The sequence below is a fragment of the Oncorhynchus gorbuscha genome, linkage group LG07, assembly GCF_021184085.1.
Source record: "Oncorhynchus gorbuscha isolate QuinsamMale2020 ecotype Even-year linkage group LG07, OgorEven_v1.0, whole genome shotgun sequence".
Taxonomy (NCBI): Eukaryota; Metazoa; Chordata; class Actinopteri; order Salmoniformes; family Salmonidae; genus Oncorhynchus; species Oncorhynchus gorbuscha.
In genome coordinates, this window is record NC_060179.1 from 10,746,790 (window position 1) to 10,773,491 (window position 26,702).

The following is a 26,702-nucleotide window of genomic DNA, read 5'->3' on the forward strand; positions in this document are numbered from 1 at the left end:
CTCCCTTCTCCCTTCTCCCTTCCCTTCTCCCTTCCCTTCTCCCTTCCCTTCTCCTTCTCCATTCCCTTCTCCATTCCCTTCTCCCTTCCCTTCTCCATTCCCTTCTCCATTCCCTTCTCCATTCCCTTCTCCCTTCCCTTCTCCCTTCTCTATTCCCTTCTCCCTTCCCTTCTCCTTCTCCCTTCTCCCTACTCCCTTCCCTTCTCCCTTCCCTTCTCCCTTCCCTTCTCCCTTCTCCCTTCCATTCTCCTTCCCTTCTCCCTTCTCCCTTCTCCCTTCCCTTCTCCCTTCCCTTCTCCCTTCTCCCTTCCCTTCTCCCTACTCCCTTCTCCCTTCCCTTCTCCCTTCTCCCTTCTCCTTTCCCTTCTCTCTTCCCTTCTCTCTTCCCTTCTCCCTTCCCTTCTCCCTTCTCCCTTCCCTTCTACCTTCCCTTCTCCCTTCTCCATTCCCTTCTCCCTTCCCTTCTCCATTCTCCCTTCTCCCTTCTCCCTTCTCCCTTCTCCTTCCTTCTCCTTCTCCCTTCCCTTCTCCCTTCTCACTTCCCTTCTCCCTTCCCCCTTCCCTTTCTCCCTTCCCTTCTCCCTTCCCCTTCCCCCTTCCCTTCTCCTTCTCCTTCCTTCTCCCTTCTCCCTTCCCTTCTCCCTTCCCTTCTCCCTTCCCCTTCCTTTCTCCTTCCCTTCTCCCTTCCCCCTTCCCTTCTCCCTTCCCTTCTCCCTTCCCCCTTCCCTTCCCCCTTCCCTTCTCCCTTCCCTTCTCCCTTCTCCCTTCTCCCTTCCCTTCTACCTTCCCTTCTCCCTTCTCCATTCCCTTCTCCCTTCTCCCTTCCCTTCTCCCTTCCTTTCTCCCTTCTCCCTTCTCCCTTCTCCCTTCTCCCTTCTCCCTTCTCCCTTCTCCCTTCCCTTCTCCCTTCTCCCTTCTCCCTTCCCTTCCCTTCTCTCTTCTCCCTTCTCCCTTCCCCTTCCCTTCTCCCTTCCCTTCTCCCTTCTCCCTTTCCTTCTCTTCTCCCTTCTCCCTTCCCATCATCCCCTCTTCTATCCATCTACCTCACACCCAGGCAAGGTTTTTCTCTCTTTCTCTCTCTCCCTCTCTCTCTGGGTGTATGTCCAGACAGGCTGCAAATACATTTTGTACATATATGCTCAAATTGAATGTGAGGCTGAGCTGGCCCAGAAGTAGGTGGGCGTATGCATGGCCACCCCTATACCTGCACCACTGGATGAGATTGAAGCTGTCCTCAACTGGTTTGTTGCCTTTTATGCACTGCTCTGTGTAAACTAGAGTATACTGACGTACAGTATTTCCCTCTTTTTCTAGAGGGACAGTGTGTAATGTGTGATTAACTAAATTGATTTTGTAGTTGTATAGAATCTTCATTCTCCATAGAGACGCTGGATGCAGAGTTTCAGTCCCTTGCAATTCCTCACATCCTAAACGTTGCAGCAGATAGAAAAGAACATCCATAGACACAGAGCTGTTGCAGCAGATAGACCACTTCCTTCAGGTAACATCCATAGACACAGAGCTGTTGCAGCAGATAGACCACTTCCTTCAGGTAACATCCATAGACACAGAGCTGTTGCAGCAGATATATCACTTCCTACAGGTAACATCCATAGACACAGAGCTGTTGCAGCAGATAGACCACTTCCTACAGGTAACATCCATAGACACAGAGCTGTTGCAGCAGATAGACCACTTCCTACAGGTAACATCCATAGACACAGAGCTGTTGCAGCAGATATCACTTCCTTCAGGTAACATCCATAGACACAGAGGTGTTGCAGCAGATAGATCACTTCCTACAGGTAACATCCATAGACACAGAGCTGTTGCAGCAGATAGATCACTTCCTACAGGTAACATCCATAGACACAGAGCTGTTGCAGCAGATAGACCACTTCCCACAGGTAACATCCATAGACACAGAGGTGTTGCAGCAGATAGACCACTTCCCACAGGTAACATCCATAGACACAGAGCTGTTGCAGCAGATAGACCACTTCCCACAGGTAACATCCATAGACACAGAGCTGTTGCAGCAGATAGACCACTTCCTTCAGGTAACATCCATAGACACAGAGCTGCTGCAGCAGATAGACCACTTCCTATAGGTAACATACATAGACATGGAGCTGTTGCAGCAGATAGACCACTTCCCACAGGTAACATCCATAGACACAGAGCTGCTGCAGCAGATAGACCACTTCCCACAGGTAACATACATAGACACAGAGGTGTTGCAGCAGATAGACCACTTCCTATAGGTAACATCCATAGACATGGAGCAGAGATCTCATGTGTGTGTGTGTGGGGGGGGTGACAGTGCAAGGTGATGAGCTTGATGCTCATTTCCAATAAATATTAAGGGGTCTTATTCTTATTTGTTTGACAAACAAAATCAATATTGCTCTTTTGTCCATAATAATCTCATCGTGTAGGCTATACCCGCGCTATATCGACTGGCTGTTGTGTAGAGCGCACGTCGGCAAACTCCCTATAAAACACAACAACAAAAATGTTAGAAAACGAGTTGATTTTTTTTCTCTCCTTTATTTAACCAGGTAGGCAAGTTGAGAACAAGTTCTAATATACAACTGCGACCTGGCCAAAATAAAGCAAAGCAGTTCGACACATACAACAACACAGTTACACGTGGAGTAAAACAAACATACAGTCAATAATACAGTAGAAAAATGAGTATATATACAATGTGAACAAATGACGTGAGATAAGTAAGGTAAATGCAATAAAAAGGCCCCGGTAAATGGGATGGAAACTCGTGTAACTGCAAAAATGTGTATGTGCACTACATCATCACGCATATACTTTTATTCCAAACAAAATATACTTGATGGAAACACAATTGTGGTAGGAATATAGCATTTTGTTTGTATGCGCATTTTGGCATATTCGCGTGACAAGACGTCACCAATTGGATGGAAATGTAGCTCGTGACACGCGCTGCATGTTGCTTGGTAACCAAATGGCGTTTGCTCAAACAGCTGAAATCCCGAACATACAAACCCTGCGTTTAGGGCATGTTTTGCAAATATATGTAACGAAAACACATGATGACATGGATTAACTAACTTGTTATCTATATCTTTCAAAGGTTCAAGCTTTATGTTTTGAACAGACACATTTAGGGTAAGTTCTGTGCGCAATTGGGAATAGGTGGTTGGATCATCATAGTGCGACGAATGTAGACGGTTCCGTTTTCTGACGCAGATGCTGGGCGAGTCACTTGTCTGTCTGTCTTTTGCCAGTGTGTATTCGACGCGTTCCTGTGTCCTGTTTTGCTGCATTGGTTCTCTGTCCATTGTGGCCGTTGCATAACAGCAGTTCTTTAAAATGCACTTTGTAATTACCCATTTCGGTCACAGGCACAGGTCCAGTTCATAAGCATGGAGAAGAACAATTACGCAATAGAAAGGTTAGTAGAAGTTATTCCTACTCAACATTAAATGGATACGCCTCCACCACCTAACACCTAAAGTTACCATGCCTCAGTATTTTAGAGCAGGTATAAGATGATGTGCCACAACTCAAGCAGTAAAAGTGAAGGTTCTTAGTACCAGTCACACCACCCCACTTCAAACACAGATCTCAGCCCACCATAGTTACCCCTTTAATCCCCTCCCAGTGCCCCTTCGTCCCCCCCAGTGGAGGAGATGATGGAGCAGGACGGCAGGCAGCAGAGAGTCTACCACAGGGCTGCCAGGATGATACAGAGGACATGGAGGAGACATGTGGTGGGTGGAACCACAATACAACACACACTAACACGCACAGACCGTGTAACCTCTCTATATCCTATGTGTAGGATACACGCGTGTTCCAGTACTTCAAGAACCTTGTGAGGTTCCGTAACCAGGGAGACCCTCGACTCCTGCTAAAAAATGTCAACCCCAGAGAGGTACAGACACCAGATAGATATACACACACATGCAGACAGACACACACAGACAGACAGACACACACAGACAGACAGACACACACAGACAGACAGACACAGACAGACAGACAACACACAGACAGACAGACACACACAGACAGACAGACACACACAGACAGACAGACAGACACACACAGACAGACAGACAGACACACACAGACAGACAGACACACACATGCAGACAGACACACACAGACAGACAGACACACACAGACAGACACACACACACACAGACAGACAGACACACACAGACAGACACATTATGAATGTTACTATGGTTGTTGCAGGCAAATATTCTGGATGCTGCTGCAGGAGTCCACATCAGATTCAGACTGGGAGGGGTAAGTTCATTTTGTCAGTGCTAAAATGCACATTATAATCTGGGTGGTTCAAGCCCCGAATGCTGATTGGCTGACAGCTGTGTTAGATCATATGAGAAAGAAAAGGAGAGCCTCACACTCTAGGAGCTCAGATGCAATAATTTAATAACCAACGTTTGGACAGACAAGCTGTCTTCTTCAGACCCCGGTGTGACAAAACATGTATTACTGCTGTAATTATGTTGGTAACCAGTTTTCAATAGCAATAAGGCACCTCCGGGTTTGTGAAGTATATGGCCAATATACCACGGCTAAGGGCTGTATCCAGGCACTCGCGTTGCATCGGGCATAAGAATAGCCCTTAGCCGTGGTATATTGGCCATATACCACACATCTCTGTATTCAACAGCCTTATTGCTTAGATAAACACCCATCACTATTCAATACTAATACCTGAATTTATTTCAAAATCTATCTGCGATGATTTAAGCAATACAAATAGATGTGTGCATGCTAATGTGAGATGAGTTTTCTCTCTCCTCACAGACCTCCTTTCCACCGAGCATCTACTATAAGATCTACACCCATCGACCCATCGTGGACATGTGTGCTAACAGCCCCAAGGACTACACCCACCCGAGACAGAAGAGGTCCGTCCCCAGGCAGATACACAACGGGAGGACCCAGGTGCAGGACGACCATGCTGGCTGGTACCACCGCGTGGAGAACAACGGCTGGAGACTGCTCTCTGGGAAGGTGGTGCAGCAGTTCTGATTCAATGATATCACACTGTATCAGATGTGGGTTCAGTATGATATGGTTGGAACCGCCAACAGAGATACTTTGTTTGCCTTCATTGTTTTAGTGCAGTACTCAGCTACTCTGTGAAAGAAGAATCATTTGAGAAGTGCTGTGTACTCTCTCTGTATTGGTTCAGGCTGCTCTGTTAGGTGACATCATCACGTTGGAGACCAATGGCAAGAAGGTGGAGTTTCACCATTCCAAACTGCAGCGTCGTCAGGACGTGGACAGGAGGAAGAAGAGGAGGAAGATTGAATGGTTGAAGCAGATGTGAGTTAAGTGTGCATCCTTACCTGCATCAGCACTACTCACCTGTTCACTCACCTGTATTCAACAGCACTACTCACCTGTTCACTCACCTGTATTCAACAGCACTACTCACCTATTCACTCACCTGTATTCAACAGCACTACTCACCTATTCACTCACCTGTATTCAACAGCACTACTCACCTGTTCACTCACCTGTCTTCAACAGCACTACTCACCTGTTCACTCAACTGTATTCAACAGCACTACTCACCTATTCACTCACCTGTCTTCAACAGCACTACTCACCTATTCACTCACCTGTCTTCAACAGCACTACTCACCTATTCACTCACCTGTATTCAACAGCACTACTCACCTATTCACTCACCTGTATTCAACAGCACTACTCACCTATTCACTCACCTGTATTCAACAGCACTACTCACCTGTTCACTCAACTGTATTCAACAGCACTACTCACCTGTTCACTCACCTGTCTTCAACAGCACTACTCACCTATTCACTCAGCTGTATTCAACAGCACTACTCACCTATTCACTCACCTGTATTCAACAGCACTACTCACCTATTCACTCACCTGTATTCAACAGCACTACTCACCTGTTCACTCACCTGTATTCAACAGCACTACTCACCTATTCACTCACCTGTATTCAACAGCACTACTCACCTGTTCACTCACCTGTATTCAACAGCACTACTCACCTGTTCACTCACCTGTATTCAACAGCACTACTCACCTGTTCACTCACCTTTATTCAACAGCACTACTCACCTGTATTCAACAGCACTACTCACCTGTATTCACTCACCTGTCATTCAACAGCACTACTCACCTGTTCACTCACCTGTCTTCAACAGCACTACTCACCTATTCACTCACCTGTATTCAACAGCACTACTCACCTATTCACTCACCTGTATTCAACAGCACTACTCACCTGTATTCAACAGCACTACTCACCTGTATTCAACAGCACTACTCACCTGTTCACTCACCTGTATTCAACAGCACTACTCACCTGTTCACTCACCTGTATTCAACAGCACTACTCACCTATTCACTCACCTGTATTCAACAGCACTACTCACCTATTCACTCACCTGTATTCAACAGCACTACTCACCTATTCACTCACCTGTATTCAACAGCACTACTCACCTATTCACTCACCTGTATTCAACAGCACTACTCACCTATTCACTCACCTGTATTCAACAGCACTACTCACCTGTATTCAACAGCACTACTCACCTGTTCACTCACCTGTATTCAACAGCACTACTCACCTATTCACTCACCTGTATTCAACAGCACTACTCACCTGTATTCAACAGCACTACTCACCTGTATTCAACAGCAGCACTACTCACCTGTTCACTCACCTGTATTCAACAGCACTACTCACCTGTTCACACCTGTATTCAACAGCACTACTCACCTGTATTCAACAGCACTACTCACCTGTATTCAACAGCACTACTCACCTGTTCACTCACCTGTATTCAACAGCACTACTCACCTATTCACTCACCTGTATGCAACAGCACTACTCACCTGTATATTCAACAGCACTACTCACCTGTATTCAACAGCACTACTCACCTGTTCACTCACCTGTATGCAACAGCACTACTCACCTGTATTCAACAGCACTACTCACCTGTATTCAACAGCACTACTCACCTGTATTCAACAGCACTACTCATCTGTATTCAACAGCACTACTCACCTGTATTCAACAGCACTACTCACCTGTTCACTCACCTGTATTCAACAGCACTACTCACCTGTTCACTCACCTGTATTCAACAGCACTACTCACCTATTCACTCACCTGTATGCAACAGCACTACTCACCTGTATTCAACAGCACTACTCACCTGTATTCAACAGCACTACTCACCTGTTCACTCACCTGTATGCAACAGCACTACTCACCTGTATTCAACAGCACTACTCACCTGTATTCAACAGCACTACTCACCTGTATTCAACAGCACTACTCACCTGTTCACTCACCTGTATTCAACAGCACTACTCACCTGTTCACTCACCTGTATTCAACAGCACTACTCACCTGTTCACTCACCTTTATTCAACAGCACTACTCACCTGTATTCAACAGCACTACTCACCTGTTCACTCACCTGTATTCAACAGCACTACTCACCTGTTCACTCACCTGTCTTCAACAGCACTACTCACCTATTCACTCACCTGTATTCAACAGCACTACTCACCTATTCACTCACCTGTATTCAACAGCACTACTCACCTGTATTCAACAGCACTACTCACCTGTATTCAACAGCACTACTCACCTGTTCACTCACCTGTATTCAACAGCACTACTCACCTGTTCACTCACCTGTATTCAACAGCACTACTCACCTATTCACTCACCTGTATTCAACAGCACTACTCACCTATTCACTCACCTGTATTCAACAGCACTACTCACCTATTCACTCACCTGTATTCAACAGCACTACTCACCTATTCACTCACCTGTATTCAACAGCACTACTCACCTATTCACTCACCTGTATTCAACAGCACTACTCACCTGTATTCAACAGCACTACTCACCTGTTCACTCACCTGTATTCAACAGCACTACTCACCTATTCACTCACTTGTATGTATTCAACAGCACTACTCACCTGTATTCAACAGCACTACTCACCTGTATTCAACAGCACTACTCACCTGTTCACTCACCTGTATGCAACAGCACTACTCACCTGTATTCAACAGCACTACTCACCTGTATTCAACAGCACTACTCACCTGTATTCAACAGCACTACTCACCTGTTCACTCACCTGTATTCAACAGCACTACTCACCTATTCACTCACCTGTATGCAACAGCACTACTCACCTGTATTCAACAGCACTACTCACCTGTATTCAACAGCACTACTCACCTGTTCACTCACCTGTATGCAACAGCACTACTCACCTGTATTCAACAGCACTACTCACCTGTATTCAACAGCACTACTCACCTGTATTCAACAGCACTACTCATCTGTATTCAACAGCACTACTCACCTGTATTCAACAGCACTACTCACCTGTTCACTCACCTGTATTCAACAGCACTACTCACCTGTTCACTCACCTGTATTCAACAGCACTACTTACCTATTCACTCACCTGTATGCAACAGCACTACTCACCTGTATTCAACAGCACTACTCACCTGTATTCAACAGCACTACTCACCTGTTCACTCACCTGTATGCAACAGCACTACTCACCTGTATTCAACAGCACTACTCACCTGTATTCAACAGCACTACTCACCTGTATTCAACAGCACTACTCACCTGTTCACTCACCTGTATTCAACAGCACTACTCACCTATTCACTCACCTGTATGCAACAGCACTACTCACCTGTATTCAACAGCACTACTCACCTGTATTCAACAGCACTACTCACCTGTTCACTCACCTGTATGCAACAGCACTACTCACCTGTATTCAACAGCACTACTCACCTGTATTCAACAGCACTACTCACCTGTATTCAACAGCACTACTCACCTGTATTCAACAGCACTACTCACCTGTATTCAACAGCACTACTCACCTGTATTCAACAGCACTACTCACCTGTATTCAACAGCACTACTCACCTGTCTTCAACAGCACTACACACCTATTCACTCACCTGTATGCAACAGCACTACTCACCTGTATTCAACAGCACTACTCACCTGTATTCAACAGCACTACTCACCTGTATTCAACAGCACTACTCACCTGTATTCAACAGCACTACTCACCTGTCTTCAACAGCACTACTCACCTATTCACTCACCTGTATGCAACAGCACTACTCACCTGTATTCAACAGCACTACTCACCTATTCACTCACCTGTATTCAACAGCACTACTCACCTGTTCACTCACCTGTATTCAACAGCACTACTCACCTATTCACTCACCTGTATTCAACAGCAATACTCACCTATTCACTCACCTGTATTCAACAGCACTACTCACCTGTTCACTCACCTGTATTCAACAGCACTACTCACCTGTTCACTCACCTGTATTCAACAGCACTACTCACCTATTCACTCACCTGTATTCAACAGCACTACTCACCTGTTCACTCACCTGTATTCAACAGCACTACTCACCTATTCACTCACCTGTATTCAACAGCACTACTCACCTGTTCACTCACCTGTATTCAACAGCACTACTCACCTGTTCACTCACCTGTATTCAACAGCACTACTCACCTGTTCACTCACCTGTATTCAACAGCACTACTCACCTGTATTCAACAGCACTACTCACCTGTATTCAACAGCACTACTCACCTGTTCACTCACCTGTATTCAACAGCACTACTCACCTATTCACTCACCTGTATGCAACAGCACTACTCACCTGTATGCAACAGCACTACTCACCTGTATTCAACAGCACTACTCACCTGTATTCAACAGCACTACTCACCTGTATTCAACAGCACTACTCACCTGTATTCAACAGCACTACTCACCTGTATTCAACAGCACTACTCACCTGTATCAACAGCACTACTCACCTGTATTCAACAGCACTACTCACCTGTATTCAACAGCACTACTCACCTGTATGCTCAAACTGCATAATTATTGCTTATTTGTAACAGCAATGCTAACCTGTAATAGCCTCAGCTGTCCCTCTACCTGTCCCCATCAAACCTACCTGTCCCTCTCAACCCTACCTGTCTCCCTCAGCCTACCTGTCACTCTACCTGTCCCCCTCACCCACACCTGTCCCTCTACCTGTTCCCCTCACCCACACCTGTCCCTCTACCTGTTCCCCTCAGCCTCACCTGTCCCTCTACCTGTCCCCCTCAGCCTCACCTGTCCTTCTACCTGTTACCCTCAGCTGTCCCTCTACCTGTTCCCCTCACCTGTCCCTCTACCTGTTCCCCTTACCTGTCCCTCTACCTGTTCCCCCACCTGTCCCTCTACCTGTCTCCCTCAACCCTACCTGTCTTTCTCACCTGTCCCTGTTCCCCTCACCTGTCCCTCTACCTGTCTCCCTCAACCCTACCTGTCTTTCTACCTGTCCCCCTCAACCCTACCTGTCCCTTTACCTGTTCCCCTCAGCCTCACCTGTCCCTCTACCTGTCCCCCTCAACCCTACCTGTCCCCCTCAACCCTACCTGTCCCTCTACCTGTTCCCCTCAGCCACACCTGTCCCTCTACCTGTTCCCTCAGCCTCACCTGTCCCTCTACCTGTCCCCCTCAACCCTACCTGTCCCCCTCAACCCTACCTGTCCCTCTACCTGTTCCCCTCAGCCACACCTGTCCCTCTACCTGTTCCCCTCAGCCTCACCTGTCCCTCTACCTGTCCCCCTCAATCCTACCTGTCACTTTACCTGTTCCCCTCAGCCTCACCTGTCCCTCTACCTGTCCCCCTCAACCCTACCTGTCCCCCTCAACCCTACCTGTCCCTCTACCTGTTCCCCTCAGCCACACCTGTCCCTCTACCTGTTCCCCTCAGCCTCACCTGTCCCTCTACCTGTCCCCCTCAACCCTACCTGTCACTTTACCTGTTCCCCTCAGCCTCACCTGTCCCTCTACCTGTCTCCCTCAGCCTCACTTGTCCCTCTACCTGTCTCCCTCAGCCTCACTTGTCCCTCTACCTGTTCCCCTCACCCTACCTGTCCTTCTACCTGTTTCCCTCAACCCTACCTGTCCCTCTACCTGTCTCCCTCAGCCTTACCTGTCCCTCTACCTGTCTCCCTCAGCCTCACCTGTCCCTCTACCTGTCTCCCTCAACCCTACCTGTCTTTCTACCTGTTCCCCTCACCTGTCCCTCTACCTGTCTCCCTCAACCCTACCTGTCTTTCTACCTGTCTCCCTCAACCCTACCTGTCTTTCTACCTGTCCCCCTCAACCCTACCTGTCCCTCTACCTGTCTCCCTCAGCCTCACTTGTCCCTCTACCTGTTCCCTCACCTGTCCCTCTACCTGTCCAGCCTCACTTGTTCTACCTGTTCCCCTCACCCTACCTGTCCTTCTACCAGTTTCCCTCAACCCTACCTGTCCTTCTACCTGTTACCTTCACCTGTCCTTCTACCTGTCTCTATACCTGTCTCCCTCAGCCTCACCTGTCCTTCTACCTGCTCCCCTCACCATACCTTTCCCTCTACCTGTTACCCTCACCTGTCCCTCTACCTGTTCCCCTCACCCCACCTGTCTTTTTACCTGTTCCCTCCACCTGTCCTTCTACCTGTTACCCTCACGTGTCCTTCTACCTGTCCCCCTCAGCCTCACCTGTCTCTCTACTTGTCACCCTCACCTGTCCTTCTACCTGTTACCGCACATGTCCCTCTACCTGTTTCCCTCTACCTGTTCCACTCACCTGTCCCTCTACCTGTTCCCCTCACCTGTCCCTCTACCTGTTACCCTCACCTGTCCTTCTACCTGATCCCCTCACCTGTCCCTCTACCTGTTACCCTCACCTGCCATTTTACCTGTTCCCCTCACATGTCCCTCTACCTGTTCCACTCACCTGTCCCTCTACCTGTTACCCTCACCTGTCCCTCTACCTGTTACCCTCACCTGCCATTTTACCTGTTACCCTCACCTGTCCCTCTACCTGTTACCCCCACCTGCCATTTTACCTGTTCCCCTCACATGTCCCTCTACCTGTTACCCTCACCTGCCATTTTACCTGTTCCCCTCCATGTCCCTCTACCTGTTCCCTCACCTGTCCCTCTACCTGTTACCCTCACCTGCCATTTTACCTGTTCCCCCACCTGTCCCTCTACCTGTCCCTCTACCTCTCACCTGTCCCTCTACCTGTCCCTCACCTGTTCCTCTACCTGTTCTACCTGTCCCTCTACCTGTTACCCTCACCTGTCCCTCTACCTGTCCCATTTTACCTGTTCCCCTCACCTGTCCCTCTACCTGTTACCCTCACCTGTCCCTCTACCTGTTACCCTCACCTGCCATTTTACCTGTTCCCCTCACATGTCCCTCTACCTGTTCCACTCACCTGTCCCTCTACCTGTTACCCTCACCTGTCCCTCTACCTGTTACCCTCACCTGCCATTTTACCTGTTCCCCTCACATGTCCCTCTACCTGTTCCACTCACCTGTCCCTCTACCTGTTACCCTCACCTGCCATTTTACCTGTTCCACTCACCTGTCCCTCTACCTGTTACCCTCACCTGTCCCTCTACCTGTTCCTCTACCTGTTCCCCTCACATGTCCCTCTACCTGTTACCCTCACCTGTCCCTCTACCTGTTCCTCTACCTGTTCCCCTCACATGTCCCTCTACCTGTTACACTCACCTGTCCCTCTACCTGTTCCTCTACCTGTTCCCCTCTACCTGTTCCACTCACCTGTCCCTCTACCTGTTCACCTCTACCTGTTCCCCTTACATGTCCCTCTACCTGTCCCCCTCAACCCTACCTGTCCCTCTACCTGTCTCCCTCAGCCTCACTTGTCCCTCTACCTGTTCCCCTCACCCTACCTGTCCTTCTACCGGTTTCCCTCAACCCTACCTGTCCTTCTACATTTACATTTACATTTAAGTCATTTAGCAGACGCTCTTATCCAGAGCGACTTACAAATTGTTACCTTCACCTGTCCTTCTACCTGTCTCTATACCTGTCTCCCTCAGCCCTCACCTGTCCTTCTACCTGCTCCCCTCACCATACCCGTCCCTCTACCTGTTACCCTCACCTGTCCCTCTACCTGTTCCCCTCACCCCACCTGTCTTTTTACCTGTTCCCTCCACCTGTCCTTCTACCTGTTACCCTCAGCCTCACCTGTCTCTCTACTTGTCACCCTAACCTGTCCTTCTACATGTTACCCTCACATGTCCCTCTACCTGTTACCCTCACCTGTCCCTCTACCTGTTCCTCTACCTGTTCCACTCACCTGTCCCTCTACCTGTTCACCTCTACCTGTTCCCCTTACATGTCCCTCTACCTGTTACCCCCACCTGTCCCTTTACCTGTTCCTCTACCTGTTCCCCTCTACCTGTCCCCTACTCACCTGTTCCTCTACCTGTTCCCATCACCTGTCCTTCTACCTGTTACCCTCACATGTCCCCTACCTGTTACCCTCAGCTGTCCTTCTACCCTCGCCTGTCCCTTTACCTGTTCCCCTCTACCTGTTCCACCTGTTCCTAATGTCCCTCTTCCTCTTTTTCCCATTACCTGTTCCTTCTACCTGTTTCACCTATCCCCTCACCTGTCCCTCTACCTGTTCCCCTCACATGTCCCTCTACCTGTTACCCTCACCTGTCCTTCTACCTGATCCCCTCGCCTGTCCCTTTACCTGTTCCTCTACCTGTTCCCCTCTACCTGTTCCCCTAACCTGTCCCTCTACCTGTTCCACTCACCTGTCCCTCTACCTGTTCCCCTCACCTGTCCCTCTACCTGTTCCCCTCACCTGTCCCTCTACCTGTTCCCCTCACCTATCCCACTCACCTGTCCCTCTACCTGTTCCCCTAACCTGTCCCTCTACCTGTTCCCCTCACATGTCCCTCTACCTGTTCCCCTCAGCCTCACCTGTCCCCCTCAATCTCACCTGTCCGCAGGTATGACCGTGGCTGTCTGCATGCACGTACAGAGCATAGTGAGACAGCCATGCTGGTGGAGCGGTCAGCCCAGGGCATGATGGACGCCGTGGAGCAGCTGGGACCCAACCACATCGTAGAGTGGGAAGTTGATGAACTACTGGAGTGGACCAACGCTCTCAACTTTGACGAGTAAATAACCTCCATATGTACCTTTTTTTATCATCCTTCATTATAACAGGTGATCCCATTGAGACAGTTGCAATACAGTGTTACCCAAAGCAACATATTTTTCACATTTCTACAGGTATATTAATGACTGGGGGGTTGTGGGTACCAGTAATTCCTCTGAGTCCTGGAAAGGTACACATTTTTTATTCCTTGACCTGAGGCACATAATAACGACACCAACAATTTACATGGGATTATAGCACCCCCCTCTGGTCAAAGGGAGTAAAAATGTTATTTTGCTCTCTTTCTGTTTCTCTTTCTCCCAAGACAAGAGGCTGGTTCCTTCCAACCTGGAGCCTTGTGTTGAGTTCTCAGGGCTGGGGCAGGAGGACAGCCAGGTGGATACCTACAGCAGTGTCCTCCACCCCCTGGTCTCCAGCCTCATCAAATCAGAACACTCCAAGGCCAATCTCTTTGACTGACTGACTGGCTGGCTGGCATTGTATTGCTGACCAGACCAGTAAATTGCAATTATCAACCATCAGACACTACTACTATGACACTATACAGTGAGATTAAATTAAATGTGATGAGATGTAAAGCAAAGTGTTGAATGTAACTATGATAATACATTATAGGTTGTTGTTGCTAAGGGTAACCGTGTTTGTTTTTCTACTCCACTGTTCTTGAACCTGTAATGGACATACTTACACCAGATGTAGGCTGGTACAATGTGCTTCTAAAGATTATACTTACTGAGGTTCAAGTATGAGCAAAAGTATCAAACAAAATGAGGGGGCACCCGGATTTGAACCGGGGACCTCTTGATCTGCAGTCAAATGCTCTACCACTGAGCTATACCCCCGTACTCATAACAAGTGGAAAACAATTTTGATATAAATCTTAATCCATTTGTGGATGTTGTACATATAACATATAATATCAGTATGATAAACCATATATAGATACACATAAACAACACGGTAGTTCCAAAAGCAGCATTCATCCTACTTTCCTTTTTATTTACGTCTATCTGCCCGCTTGTATTTCTATCATCTGATTGGGAAGTGTGGTCAAACGGTGGATGAGGGTCAGAGGTCGGTGGGTAGGGCGGACGTAATGGAGAAGTTGGTGAAGAAACCGCTGTGCTGGAATGCGAACAATATTGGTGTCCGTTCTGATTGTATGCAGCGGGAGGATGAGGGTCAAAGGTCGGCAGTGGGAAGAGATAGGAACAAAATAAATGACGATGCAGAAAGCAGTGGGGCGTCTAGTAAATAAAGCCACCCGATTGGGTGCACTGCACCCCGGAAGCATAAATATGGCCAAAGTAGCAAGAAAGAGTGGTGATGTGTTGTAGTGGAAAGTGGTAATAGTGTTCGATGACAACACAGGGCCTCACTTACGACTAACTAATGCCGTAGAGAAAGAGGTAGGTGAAGTGAAATTACTTTGTTTCATTGGACGTGGTAGATTGTTAATATTGGGTGGTAGCCAGGCTCAGCAAGAGAATATTCTGAAAATGGAAACCGCCTAATGCGAAGAAGATTAAAACCATGTCCCTGGTGCATATGATAGATTGAGGGGAGTCATAGGGTCCCAAATATATATCCACAGATTATAATAAAGACAATGTGACGGGAGGCCAATAGGTTGTTCAGTAGGAAAGAGGGTCAAAGTGAAAGTCTATCAGTGATGCTGAGGTTTTGAGAAAGTCATGCTGGGAAAAGTACAGATAGGATTCCTCAGTTACAATGTTAGAGAATTTTCCCCATATGCACTGCAGTGTAGCAAATGCCAAAGAATGGGACATGGAGCCAAGGTGGCTCTGGACACCCCTGACATCTGATTGGCCGCCCCAGGTGCCACCCCAAAATGTTATTCGCTACTGTCAGTTTGATGCTGATTGGCATCTCATTTCACCTCTTGTTGAAAGAATAATTTATTTTCAACAGCAGTGCATTTTTCAAATCAGACTTCTGTTCCTTAAGGACCCAATGGTAGGCCAGGCCTATACTTTAAACGAATATTGTGGATCCCTGAATTATACATTTTCATAGAGATATGACACATTATTTAACGTGCATTTCAGACATTTCAAGATCAGAGAAGAGGGTCCTGTACAGCCGCGTTTCCCAGAACTCAGCATGGTACCAGGAACAAGGCTTTCAACAGCTCCTGGTATAAGGACAATTCATGGCTTGAATATTCTGTAAGTCAAGATTCAACTTATTGTTTCACCTGTATTCATGTTTCTCTGCCTAATACACCTGAATCTGCCTTCACATCACAGTCATGTTTCTCTGCCCAGTACACCTGAATCTGCCTTCACATCACAGTCATGTTTCTCTGCCTAATACACCTGAATCTGCCTTCACATCACAGTCATGTTTCTCTGCCTAATACACCTTAATCTGCCTTCACATCACAGTCATGTTTCTCTGCCTAATACACCTGAATCTGCCTTCACATCACAGTCATGTTTCTCTGCCCAGTACACCTGAATCTGCCTTCACATCACAGTCATGTTTCTCTGCCCAGTACACCTGAATCTGCCTTCACATCACAGTCATGTTTCTCTGCCTAATACACCTGAATCTGCCTTCACATCACAGTCATGTTTCTCTGCCCAGTACACCTGAATCTGCCTTCACATCACAGTCATGTTTCTCTGCCCAATACACCTTAATCTGCCTTCACATCACAGTCATGTTTCTCTGCCCAGTACACCTGAATCTGCCTTCACATCACAGTCAGGGTTTTGGAACTGGAAAAGGGCACGGTTTAAAGATTCTGGGTTTAAGCTCCATTCAAAGGCAGAGCATCATATCAATGCTATGTATGCTTGGAATCAGCATTAAAGGGCTGTTGACAGCAACTCATCAATGTTAGATGTCAGAAATGGCGAGCGGAAAAAGAAAGTGGAGAAAAACTGTACTTACATTATAACAGTTGCAGATGTTCTCCTATTAACTGCCACTCAAAATATAGTGCAGAGAGGTCATCGGGAGTCTGATGAGCAGAGAGGTCATCGGGAGTCTGATGAGCAGAGAGGTCATCGGGAGTCTGATGAGCAGAGAGGTCATCGGGAGTCTGATGAGCAGAGAGGTCATCGGGAGTCTGATGAGCAGAGAGAGGTCATCGGGAGTCTGATTAGCAGAGAGGTCATCGGGAGTCTGATGAGCAGAGAGGTCATCGGGAGTCTGATGAGCAGAGAGGTCATCGGGAGTCTGATGAGCAGAGAGGTCATCGGGAGTCTGATGAGCAGAGAGGTCATCGAGAGTCTGATGAGCAGAGAGAGGTCATCGGGAGTCTGATGAGCAGAGAGGTCATCGGGAGTCTGATGAGCAGAGAGGTCATCGGGAGTCTGATGAGCAGAGAGGTCATCGGGAGTCTGATGAGCAGAGAGGTCATCGGGAGTCTGATGAGCAGAGAGGTCATCGGGAGTCTGATGAGCAGAGAGGTCATCGGGAGTCTGATGAGCAGAGAGGTCAGAAAGTAAAAGAAAGGGAAGTTTTTAGTCTAATTGAGATGAAACCAAAGATTTAAAGAAAAAATAACAAATGTCTTTTAGTTGAGGTACTATTACAACGAGGCCATCCACTAAATGTTTTTTACACTTTCAGTCAGCTGAAAGCTTAGATGCAGAAATAATCTTGTGCGGCAAGGCTATGACACTGCATCCGTCATGAGCAGAAAACATTCTGGTGTGTCTGCACGGATTAAAAACAGTGCAAGATGTGCATTTTATGTGCACTGTAATGCACATTGTTTGAATTTTGTTTTTGTCGATGCTGTAAAATCAGTGCCTGAGGCAGTTCACTTTTTCTGCTCTCCTGCAGAAGCTTTATAACTCTGTATCTGACTCGTACGTTCATCTCAAGTGACTTGCAGTTCAGAAAGAGCTGAATCCACAGCAGCAGCCCAGGGAAGTACGGAGACTTACGGTGGGCAGGCAGATACATGGCATGCCGTAATCTGAGGGACAGGCTACCAGCAGTTCTGAGAGTGCTACTACAGGATATCACACTTGAAAATAGTGGTGATAGATCAGTGGAGGCAAGGGACCTTCTTTCTCAGATTTACATTTCATAGGGCTTTTGGTTACCTTTTGTAAAGTGCTTGGTGATGCCAAATGTCTCTCTGACATGCTCCAATCAAGCTCTCTTGACCTAGCAAGGGCTGTGGCTCTAGTAGGTGCCCTTACAGACACATTACAGGACTACAGAAGTGAGGGTTACTATGGAAAGAGGTTGAAGAGATGGCAGAGCTCTGTGAAATAAGTGTACAAACAGTGTGTAAAAGACAGCCTAAAACAAGCTTTATTTAAAACAAGATTTCACAACACATTGATGATGAGCACTGGAGGACAGAAAAATAGTGACCAACGGGATGGTGAGAGCTTCCAAAGAGCTATCTTTTATCGGGTGCTTGACGGTCTCACAGCTGAGCTGCTGAGGCCTTTTTCAAAGAATAAATGCGAGATAAGGGGTCCAGTCTCTCAACCCAAACAGTACAACATTCCTTAATGAGGAGCCTCTGTTTGCCTTCGCTCAGACCTTTGAGTCAGATTTAGAGGACCTCAAACATGAGGTTCATCAAACCAGGCGGCTTCTTGATAGGAGAGAGAAAAGTGGAAGGGACAGACCGTCTATTCTCCTTGACTTTGTTGTGTTTCTAGAACCTTCTAAAGAGGTCTTCCATGAGCTATTTCCACTTTGTAAGATTTCTGTTGTTACACCAATCAGCAGTGCTTCTTGTGGGAGGAGCTTATCAGCCTTAAAACGGATTAAAACCCACCTGAGGACAACCATGGTTGACGACAGGTTAAGTCACCTCTGAATCCTCAGTGTTGAGTGAAGGAGGACAGACTCCCTCAACATGGATGAGGTTGTGAAACATTTAGTTCTCACCAGAACTGCAGAATATTGCTGTTTTTAAATCTATCTAGGTTAATTTGGTGCTTAGATGATCCCTCTGGTCATGATTCAAACCTGCACTGTGTACTACCTAGTACACTGACAGTCTAAAATGATCAATCTAAAAGGGTATCATGTCAAACAGGTTTAATGTGGTCTTGATGAGGCCAATTCCAAAACTTTTCTTTTCTATTTTTTTTTTTGTTTCTTTTTTTTCCACCTTTTATTTAACCAGGTAGGCTCGTTGAGAACACCTTTATTTAACCAGGTAGGCTCGTTGAGAACACCTTTATTTAACCAGGTAGGCTCGTTGAGAACACCTTTATTTAACCAGGTAGGCTCGTTGAGAACACCTTTATTTTAACCAGGTAGGCTCGTTGAGAACACCTTTATTTAACCAGGTAGGCTCGTTGAGAACACCTTTATTAACCAGGTAGGCTCGTTGAGAACACCTTTATTTAACCAGGTAGGCTCGTTGAGAACACCTTGAGAACACCTTTATTTAACCAGGTTCGTTGAGAACACCTTTATTTAACCAGGTAGGCTTTATTTAACCGTTGAGAACACCTTTTATTTAACCAGGTAGGCTAGTTGAGAACACCTTTTATTTAACCAGGTAGGCTAGTTGAGAACACCTTTTATTTAACCAGGTAGGTAGAGAACACCTTTTATTTAACCAGGTAGGCTAGTTGAGAACACCTTTATTTAACCAGGTAGGCTAGTTGAGAACACCTTTTATTTAACCAGGTAGGCTAACCAGGTAGGTTGAGAACACCTTTATTTAACCAGGTAGGCTCGTTGAGAACACCTTTATTTAACCAGGTAGGCTCGTTGAGAACACTGAGAACACTTTTATTTAACCAGGTAGGCTCGTTGAGAACACCTTTATTTAACCAGGTTGAGAACACCTTTATTTTTAACCAGAACACCTTTATTTAACCAGGTAGGCTCGTTGAGAACACCTTTATTTAACCAGGTAGGCTCGTTGAGAACACCTTTATTTAACCAGGTAGGCTCGTTGAGAGAACACCTTTATTTAACCCAGGTAGGCTCGTTGAGAACACCTTTATTTAACCAGGTAGGCTCTAGTTGAGAACACCTTTTATTTGAGGAACACCTTTATTTAACCAGGTAGGCTAGTTGAGAACACCTTTTATTTAACCAGGAACACCTTTTATTTAACCAGGTAGGCTCGTTGAGAACACCTTTATTTAACCAGGTAGGAACACCTTTTATTTAACCGTTGAGAACACCTTTATTTAACCAGGTAGGCTCGTTGAGAACACCTTGAGAACACCTTTTTTAACCAGGTAGGCTTTTATTTAACCAGGTAGGTTGAGAACACCTTTATTTAACCAGGTAGGCTCGTTGAGAACACCTTTATTTAACCGTTGAGAACACCTTTATTTAACCAGGTAGGCTCGTTGAGAACACCTTTATTTAACCAGGTAGGCTCGTTGAGAACACCTAGTTGAGAACACCTTTATTTAACCAGGTTAGTTGAGAACACTTTATTTAACCCTTTATTTAACCAGGTAGGCTAGTTGAGAACAGGTTCTCATTTGCAACTGCGACCTGGCCAAGATAAAGCATAGCAGTGTGAACAGACAACACAGAGTTACACATGGAGTAAACAATTAACAAGTCAATAACACAGTAGAAAAAAAGGGGAGTCTATATACATTGTGTGCAAAAGGCATGAGGAGGTAGGCGAATAATTACAATTTTGCAGATTAACACTGGAGTGATACATGATCAGATGGTCATGTACAGGTAGAGATATTGGTGTGCAAAAGAGAAGAAAAGTAAATAAATGAAAACAGTATGGGGATGAGGTAGGTAAAAATGGGTGGCTATTTACCGATAGACTATTTACAGCTGCAGCGATCGGTTAGCTGCTCAGATAGCAGATGTTTGAAGTTGGTGAGGGAGATAAAAGTCTCCATTAATTAACATAATATATATGAGCATAAATATGATACTGTAAATGTGTAATATTGATGGGCATCAAAATAATTTTTCTCTTTCAAGTCCATTTCTGCTTGATACCTGGTATGTCAAATTGCAGTGTGTTTTTTTTGTACATTTACTTTTTTTTGTAAATAAACTATGCAATTTTTGTAACACACAAATGTTGTCTTATCTCCTTGGTGCTTGAGCTTTATTTTCTGAAACTATTTTGGATGTTCAACACTTATGGACCCAGATTTTATATTAATGAAAACAGAGTGACCCAAGTTTCTGCAGTGTGTGTGTGTGTGTGTGTGTGTGTGTGTGTGTGTGTGTGTGTGTGTGTGTGTGTGTGTGTGTGTGTGTGTGTGTGTGTGTGTGTGTGTGTGTGTGTGTGTGTGTGTGTGTGTGTGTGTGTGTGTGTGTGTGTGTGTGTGTGTGTGTGTGTGTGTGTGTGTGTGAGAGAGAGAGAGAGAAATCGGGCTGCAGTTCCAAGGTAGAGACACTGACTATTCCTAGTACGTTAAAGAGTTCTAGTGAACTAACCCTTCTGGACCTCACTATCTGCTACATTGAGTTCTCTCACAATCTGCTACATTGAGTTCTAATGAACTAACTCTTATGGACCTCACAATCTGCTACATTGAGTTCTAGTGAACTAACCCTTATGGACCTCACAATCTACTACATTGAGTTCTAGTGAACTAACCCTTCTGGACCTCACAATCTGCTACATTGAGTTCTAGTGAACTAACCCTTATGGACCTCACAATCTGCTACATTGAGTTCTAGTGAACTAACCCTTCTGGACCTCACAATCTGCTACATTGAGTTCTAGTGAACTAACCCTTCTGGACCTCACAATCTGCTACATTGAGTTCTAGTGAACTAACCCTTATGGACCTCACTCTCTGCCACATTGAGTTCTAGTGAACTAACCCTTATGGACCTCACTATCTGCTACATTGAGTTCTAGTGAACTAACCGTTCTGGACCTCACTATCTGTCACATTGAGTTCTAGTGAACTACCTCACTATCTGCTACATTGAGTTCTAGTGAACTAACCCTTATGGACCTCACTATCTGCTACATTCAGTTCTAGTGAACTAACCCTTATGGACCTCACTATCTGCCACATTGAGTTCTAGTGAACTAACCCTTATGGAACTATTGAGTTCTAGTGAACCTTATGGACCTCACTATCTGCCACATTGAGTTCTAGTGAACTAACCCTTATGGACCTCACTATCTGCCACATTGAGTTCTAGTGAACTAACCCATTGAGTTTACCCTTATGGACCTGGACCTCACTATCTGCCACATTGAGTTCTAGTGAACTAACCCTTATGGACCTCACTATCTGCCACATTGAGTTCTAGTGAACTAACCCTTATGGACCTCACTATCTGCCACATTGAGTTCTAGTGAACTAACCCTTATGGACCTCACTATCTGCCACATTGAGTTCTAGTGAACTAACCCTTATGGACTATCTGCCTCACTATCTGCCACATTGAGTTCTAGTGAACTACCTCACTATCTGCCACATTGAGTTCTAGTGAACTAACCCTTATGGACCTCACTATCTGTCACATTGAAGAACTCCGGGTTCAGTGAATTATCACCTCTACCTCTAATCAGCAATCATAGGATTCATTCATGCTCCTTAGATGCCAGGTTAGGGTTACACACTACTGTTCTGTCATGGTCTATGGACCCCCTGAAGTATCCTTGGCCACCCCCTGGTCACCCTGTGTATAAAACTCTGCGTGTAGCTGCTCAGTGTAAAGGGAAAAAAAGATGTGCCAAGTGTAGAGGGGCACATGATTACGGTGAAGGTGGAAGCAATGTGAAGAGGCTGTGCAGCATTTGGTATAGAGAGAGGCTCAGAGATATAGGATCAGTCATGATGTATCATATGCAGAGGCCGTAAAATAGGTTAGTAGAACTACAGTGTGGACTGATGGAGCTTACATGGACATACCTGTAGTAAGTGGACCTACTGTCGGCTGGTGCTACTGATGGCCGAGGCCTGTTCAGAAATCTTGTGCTCATAAATGTGCAGTGCCAAAGGACACCTCGACAGTCAATAAAGTTGACTTTACAGCTTTTATTTGTAAGGTTATCAGTACGACAGTACGGGTTGTGGAAAGCAGAAATGCCAGGTTGAAGGTTATTGTGGAGAAGAGATATTGGGGTTAACAGATGTTACTGTTGAAATGGTTATTGACATGTTGAACAATCCTACGGCTGGATTGTTTCAGCATGATATAGATCAAGTTTAATGGGGTTGGGGAGGATGTGGTAGAAGTTAGGAATTTATTTGGTTTTGAATTGTATTTTCATGGTAGTACATAATAGGACAGATCATGGTTGATCGTAAATTCCAGCACAGTAGGTGGCGGCATGCACTTTTAACGTGTGTTTGCGGACCGCCATGACATCATAGAAGAAGAAAAATAAGTGACGTCATACTAACGCGACCCTGAACGGAAGTTTTGTACTAAAAGTGGAAACAGCCGCATCACAGGGACAATGGTAGCTATCAAATTACCAACATTTGTTGTTTAATTCATACATTAAATGTGTAAAATGTATAGTTGATAGATAGCAATGTTGTCTATACGAAATACCAATGAATCGTGGGGTTGTATTAATGTATTGCTTGCTGTATTTGTAGAGACGTTTGGATTTTGATTAGTCACTCATGCCGGTGAACTAGCTAAAGTTAGCGCGTTATTAGCAGCGATGATGTCCAACGTTAGCTCTAGCTAGCTATTTGTGTTTGTTTGTGTCAGTTTTTGTTGGGTTAATTCATCTAAACTAGCGCTAACAATCTTGCCTATCCTTTGCTTCGTGCCAGCTAGGTAGTTAAGTAGCAGTTCTCAGCTGTTTGGGATGCACTAAAGTGTTAGCTAGTAGGTAACGTTAGTCATCATGCCTCTACTATAATGCTAACTGGGTTGTAATTTTGTTCGTCTCCAGAATACTCGTGGACTACGATCACAGCTTAAGGACAGTGTCCCGGTGACGGGCATGGGTCAACAGGTTGGGGCTTATGGCGTCCAGGACACACTCAGGATCGGGTGAGAGAACTGTCTCTGCTGGACACTCAACTCAAAGTATGTAACGTTAACTATATAACAGTTTGTGAGACATAACTGATAGTTGAACTCTCTCTCAGGTTCAGCAGTGTGAAAAATGAGCTGCTCCCCAGCCACGCGCTGGAGCTGTCAGAAAAGAATGTGAGTGACCCAATACCCTGTTGTTCTGAGCTAAAGGCTAGGTATATGTTCTGGGAGTTAATACAAGTCTTCAGGTCTCATACAACTTTTCTTGAATAAAACACTAATGCTCCTTTAGCTCCAACATCGACTTTTGTACTCTCCCTTGCAGTTTCAGCTGAACCAGGACAAAATGAACTTCTCCAACCTCAGAAACATCCAGGGCCTCCACGCTCCCCTGAAACTGCAGATGGAGTACAGGGCAGCCAGACAGGTAGACACACACATGTCTCTGATCTTCATTGAAAACAAAGAATAGTGATGGTGAAAATGCAATAAGCAACTTTCCCACTTATCCCTTACCACTTTCTCTGTCCCTTCTCTCTCTCCGTTCTCAGATCCAGCGCCTTCCGTTCCTGCAAAGCTCGCACCTGGCCCTGGACACTCTCAAAGGGAACGATGAGAGCATCAGCTTTGAGGACATCCTCAACGGTAAGAGACACTGTATACAGACGAGACAACAGCAGGAAGAAGTTAAACTAATGTGAACTTAGCACTATTTTGTGTCCATCTCCCTGCAGACCCATCCCAAAGTGAGATGGTGGGTGAGCCCCACATCATGATGGAGTATAAGCTGGGCCTGATGTGAGAGGTGTCAGACCCCCGGATGTTTGTGTTTACCCTCTGTTCACTTCCTCATATGAAACAGCACTCAAGACTTTCGTATCGTTGGATTCCTTTGTTTCCAATAAATCCTAAAATGTTGTTGATCTATTACAGGTGTGTGCTAGTGTTTTTGGTGTATGCTTGCCTGTTCACTGAATTTATAGAAATACACACTTAAGCATAAGATGCATTGCAGCTTTTAAGAAAACTCTTATGAATCTTATCCATCATGACAATACACGTCTGTCAGATGCCCCTGACTGTTGGTCCCCCCTTGTGGTACAAAAAAACACTGCACCAGGTCCTCGTGCTTCAGCACACACGCCACTTGCGCTCACGTCCAATCTACCACCCTCACCTCGTCCCCAACGACTGCCAGCATCCGGCCTGACGGGGCAGAAAGCCATCCAGTTGCTAGGCTGCGTCCCAGTCTCCATGATGAACAGGTCTGCTGACATCCCACAGCATGACAGGGTCATGGGCATTGCAGTACGCGATCACGAGGTCACCAGTGGGGCTGAGTGAGATGTGGTTGATGGAGCTGCGGAAGCCGTAGAATGTCTAGGCGCGTGGTGGTCCGGGTGTCCCACAAGGACAGTCTTCAGCCGAGGAGGTGGACAGGCTAGGGGAGGAACTACACTGTTGATAGAACCAGTGTGGCTGTGTAGCAGCACCTCTCACTCTGCAGGTCCCACACCTTTATAATATGGATAATCATGTCTACACATATGATGGCACACATTACCTCAACACAGTCAGCATGTGTGTGCCAAGTTTGGTAGAAGAACAGGAAATATTTATTTCCTAACAAACCTTAACTGTGTCATTAAGGGAGCAGGAGGCCACAGTCTCCTCCGGAATGGAAGGAGCAGCCCCAAGTGGCTCTCTGGGGTCAGCACACAGCGGCCCTCAGAAAGGTCCCATATCTGGAACCTGGAGTCCCACCAGTGGCCCCTAGCTTAGCCCCGTCAGGGTGGAAGTTAGCCCCAGAGAGCCGTCGCTGTGCCCTGGCCTGTTGAAATCAGCTCTCCTTCAGGAAGCCTCCAGAGCTGGTCGTCACCAGCCCGAGGCAACCACTAGTTTGCTTGGGTGTAGAGCCAGGTAGCTGACAAGCAGGTTGTGGGCCAAGAGATTTTTTATTGTGAAAAAGTAAACAGTAACTTTATCATACATTTAGTAGTTTGAGTTACTATTAGGGATATAAAATGCCTTGATACATAAAGGGTGAGCAGGGTATTCATCACATCTTACCTTGTGTCTTCAGCTTTCTAATATCTTCAGTCTTTTCTTCTCCTGGCCCACTCACCTGTACTGGAGACGGTGGAAATCTCTGGCTTTTTGGAGCTTGTCCCGCTGCTGAGGCTGTTTGTCTGTATTCTCCCTCTGTGTTTTTCATCTCGCTGTAATAAAATGGTTTTGAGTGTACACATCTGGAACTAGCCCCACATCCTCTGCGTTAAACAGACATTTGTGCACCATCTCATTCCACTCTGTTTGAAAGCAGTTCATCGTTTTGGACATGCCCATGCTGATAAGGAAGTTGGGTGGAAGGTCATTGACCACTTTGGGTGGGACTTACCTGTTTTGCATGTTATTTTGGTATTAATACATGTCACAAATCAATTTGCAAACAATGTAAAAAAAATCATAATAGTAATTGAGTTACTAAAGCCACATACAAACATGGTCTCTTTTTGCTTTCTTGAGTAAGGCAGCTCCAAAATGCAGGTGTTTCAGCCTGGCTTGTTATGTTCTATCTACAGTAGCTTTGATTGGACTGATCAAGTCAACATCATACTTTCAAAATCTTAGCTAGGAGTCATTACCATGAATCAAGTAGACAATCTACTGGCAAATCCTTTT

At 46.0% G+C, this 26,702-nt stretch overlaps 1 protein-coding gene and 1 non-coding gene across 5 annotated transcripts; one reads left to right on the forward strand and one right to left on the reverse strand.

The window, feature by feature from the left end:
- The first annotated feature begins 2,751 nt into the window (after positions 1 to 2,751).
- LOC124039473 (proteasome maturation protein-like) lies at positions 2,752 to 24,950 on the forward strand. 4 transcript variants are annotated; one of them, XM_046355475.1, is made up of 11 exons: positions 2,752 to 3,147; positions 3,384 to 3,433; positions 3,644 to 3,752; positions 3,824 to 3,916; positions 4,243 to 4,296; positions 4,822 to 5,031; positions 5,213 to 5,346; positions 13,930 to 14,100; positions 14,216 to 14,271; positions 14,407 to 14,648; positions 16,172 to 16,278. In XM_046355475.1, the coding sequence occupies exons 2-10, from the start codon at positions 3,405 to 3,407 to the stop codon at positions 14,559 to 14,561; spliced, it is 1,011 nt and encodes a 336-aa protein (XP_046211431.1). In that variant the 5' UTR covers positions 2,752 to 3,147; positions 3,384 to 3,404; the 3' UTR covers positions 14,562 to 14,648; positions 16,172 to 16,278. The 4 variants fall into 4 exon arrangements, with proteins under 4 accessions (XP_046211431.1, XP_046211429.1, XP_046211432.1 ...); XM_046355473.1 differs by having other exon boundaries at positions 2,753 to 3,433; XM_046355476.1 differs by lacking the exons at positions 2,752 to 3,147; positions 3,384 to 3,433; positions 3,644 to 3,752; ... (5 more) ...; positions 14,216 to 14,271; positions 14,407 to 14,648 and adding exons at positions 16,062 to 16,079; positions 23,935 to 24,035; positions 24,134 to 24,194; ... (1 more) ...; positions 24,572 to 24,665; positions 24,755 to 24,950 and having other exon boundaries at positions 16,172 to 16,291.
- trnac-gca lies at positions 14,873 to 14,944 on the reverse strand. Its single transcript has one exon. It is a non-coding gene; the product is annotated as a tRNA-Cys (tRNA).
- Positions 24,951 to 26,702: the final 1,752 nt, after the last annotated feature.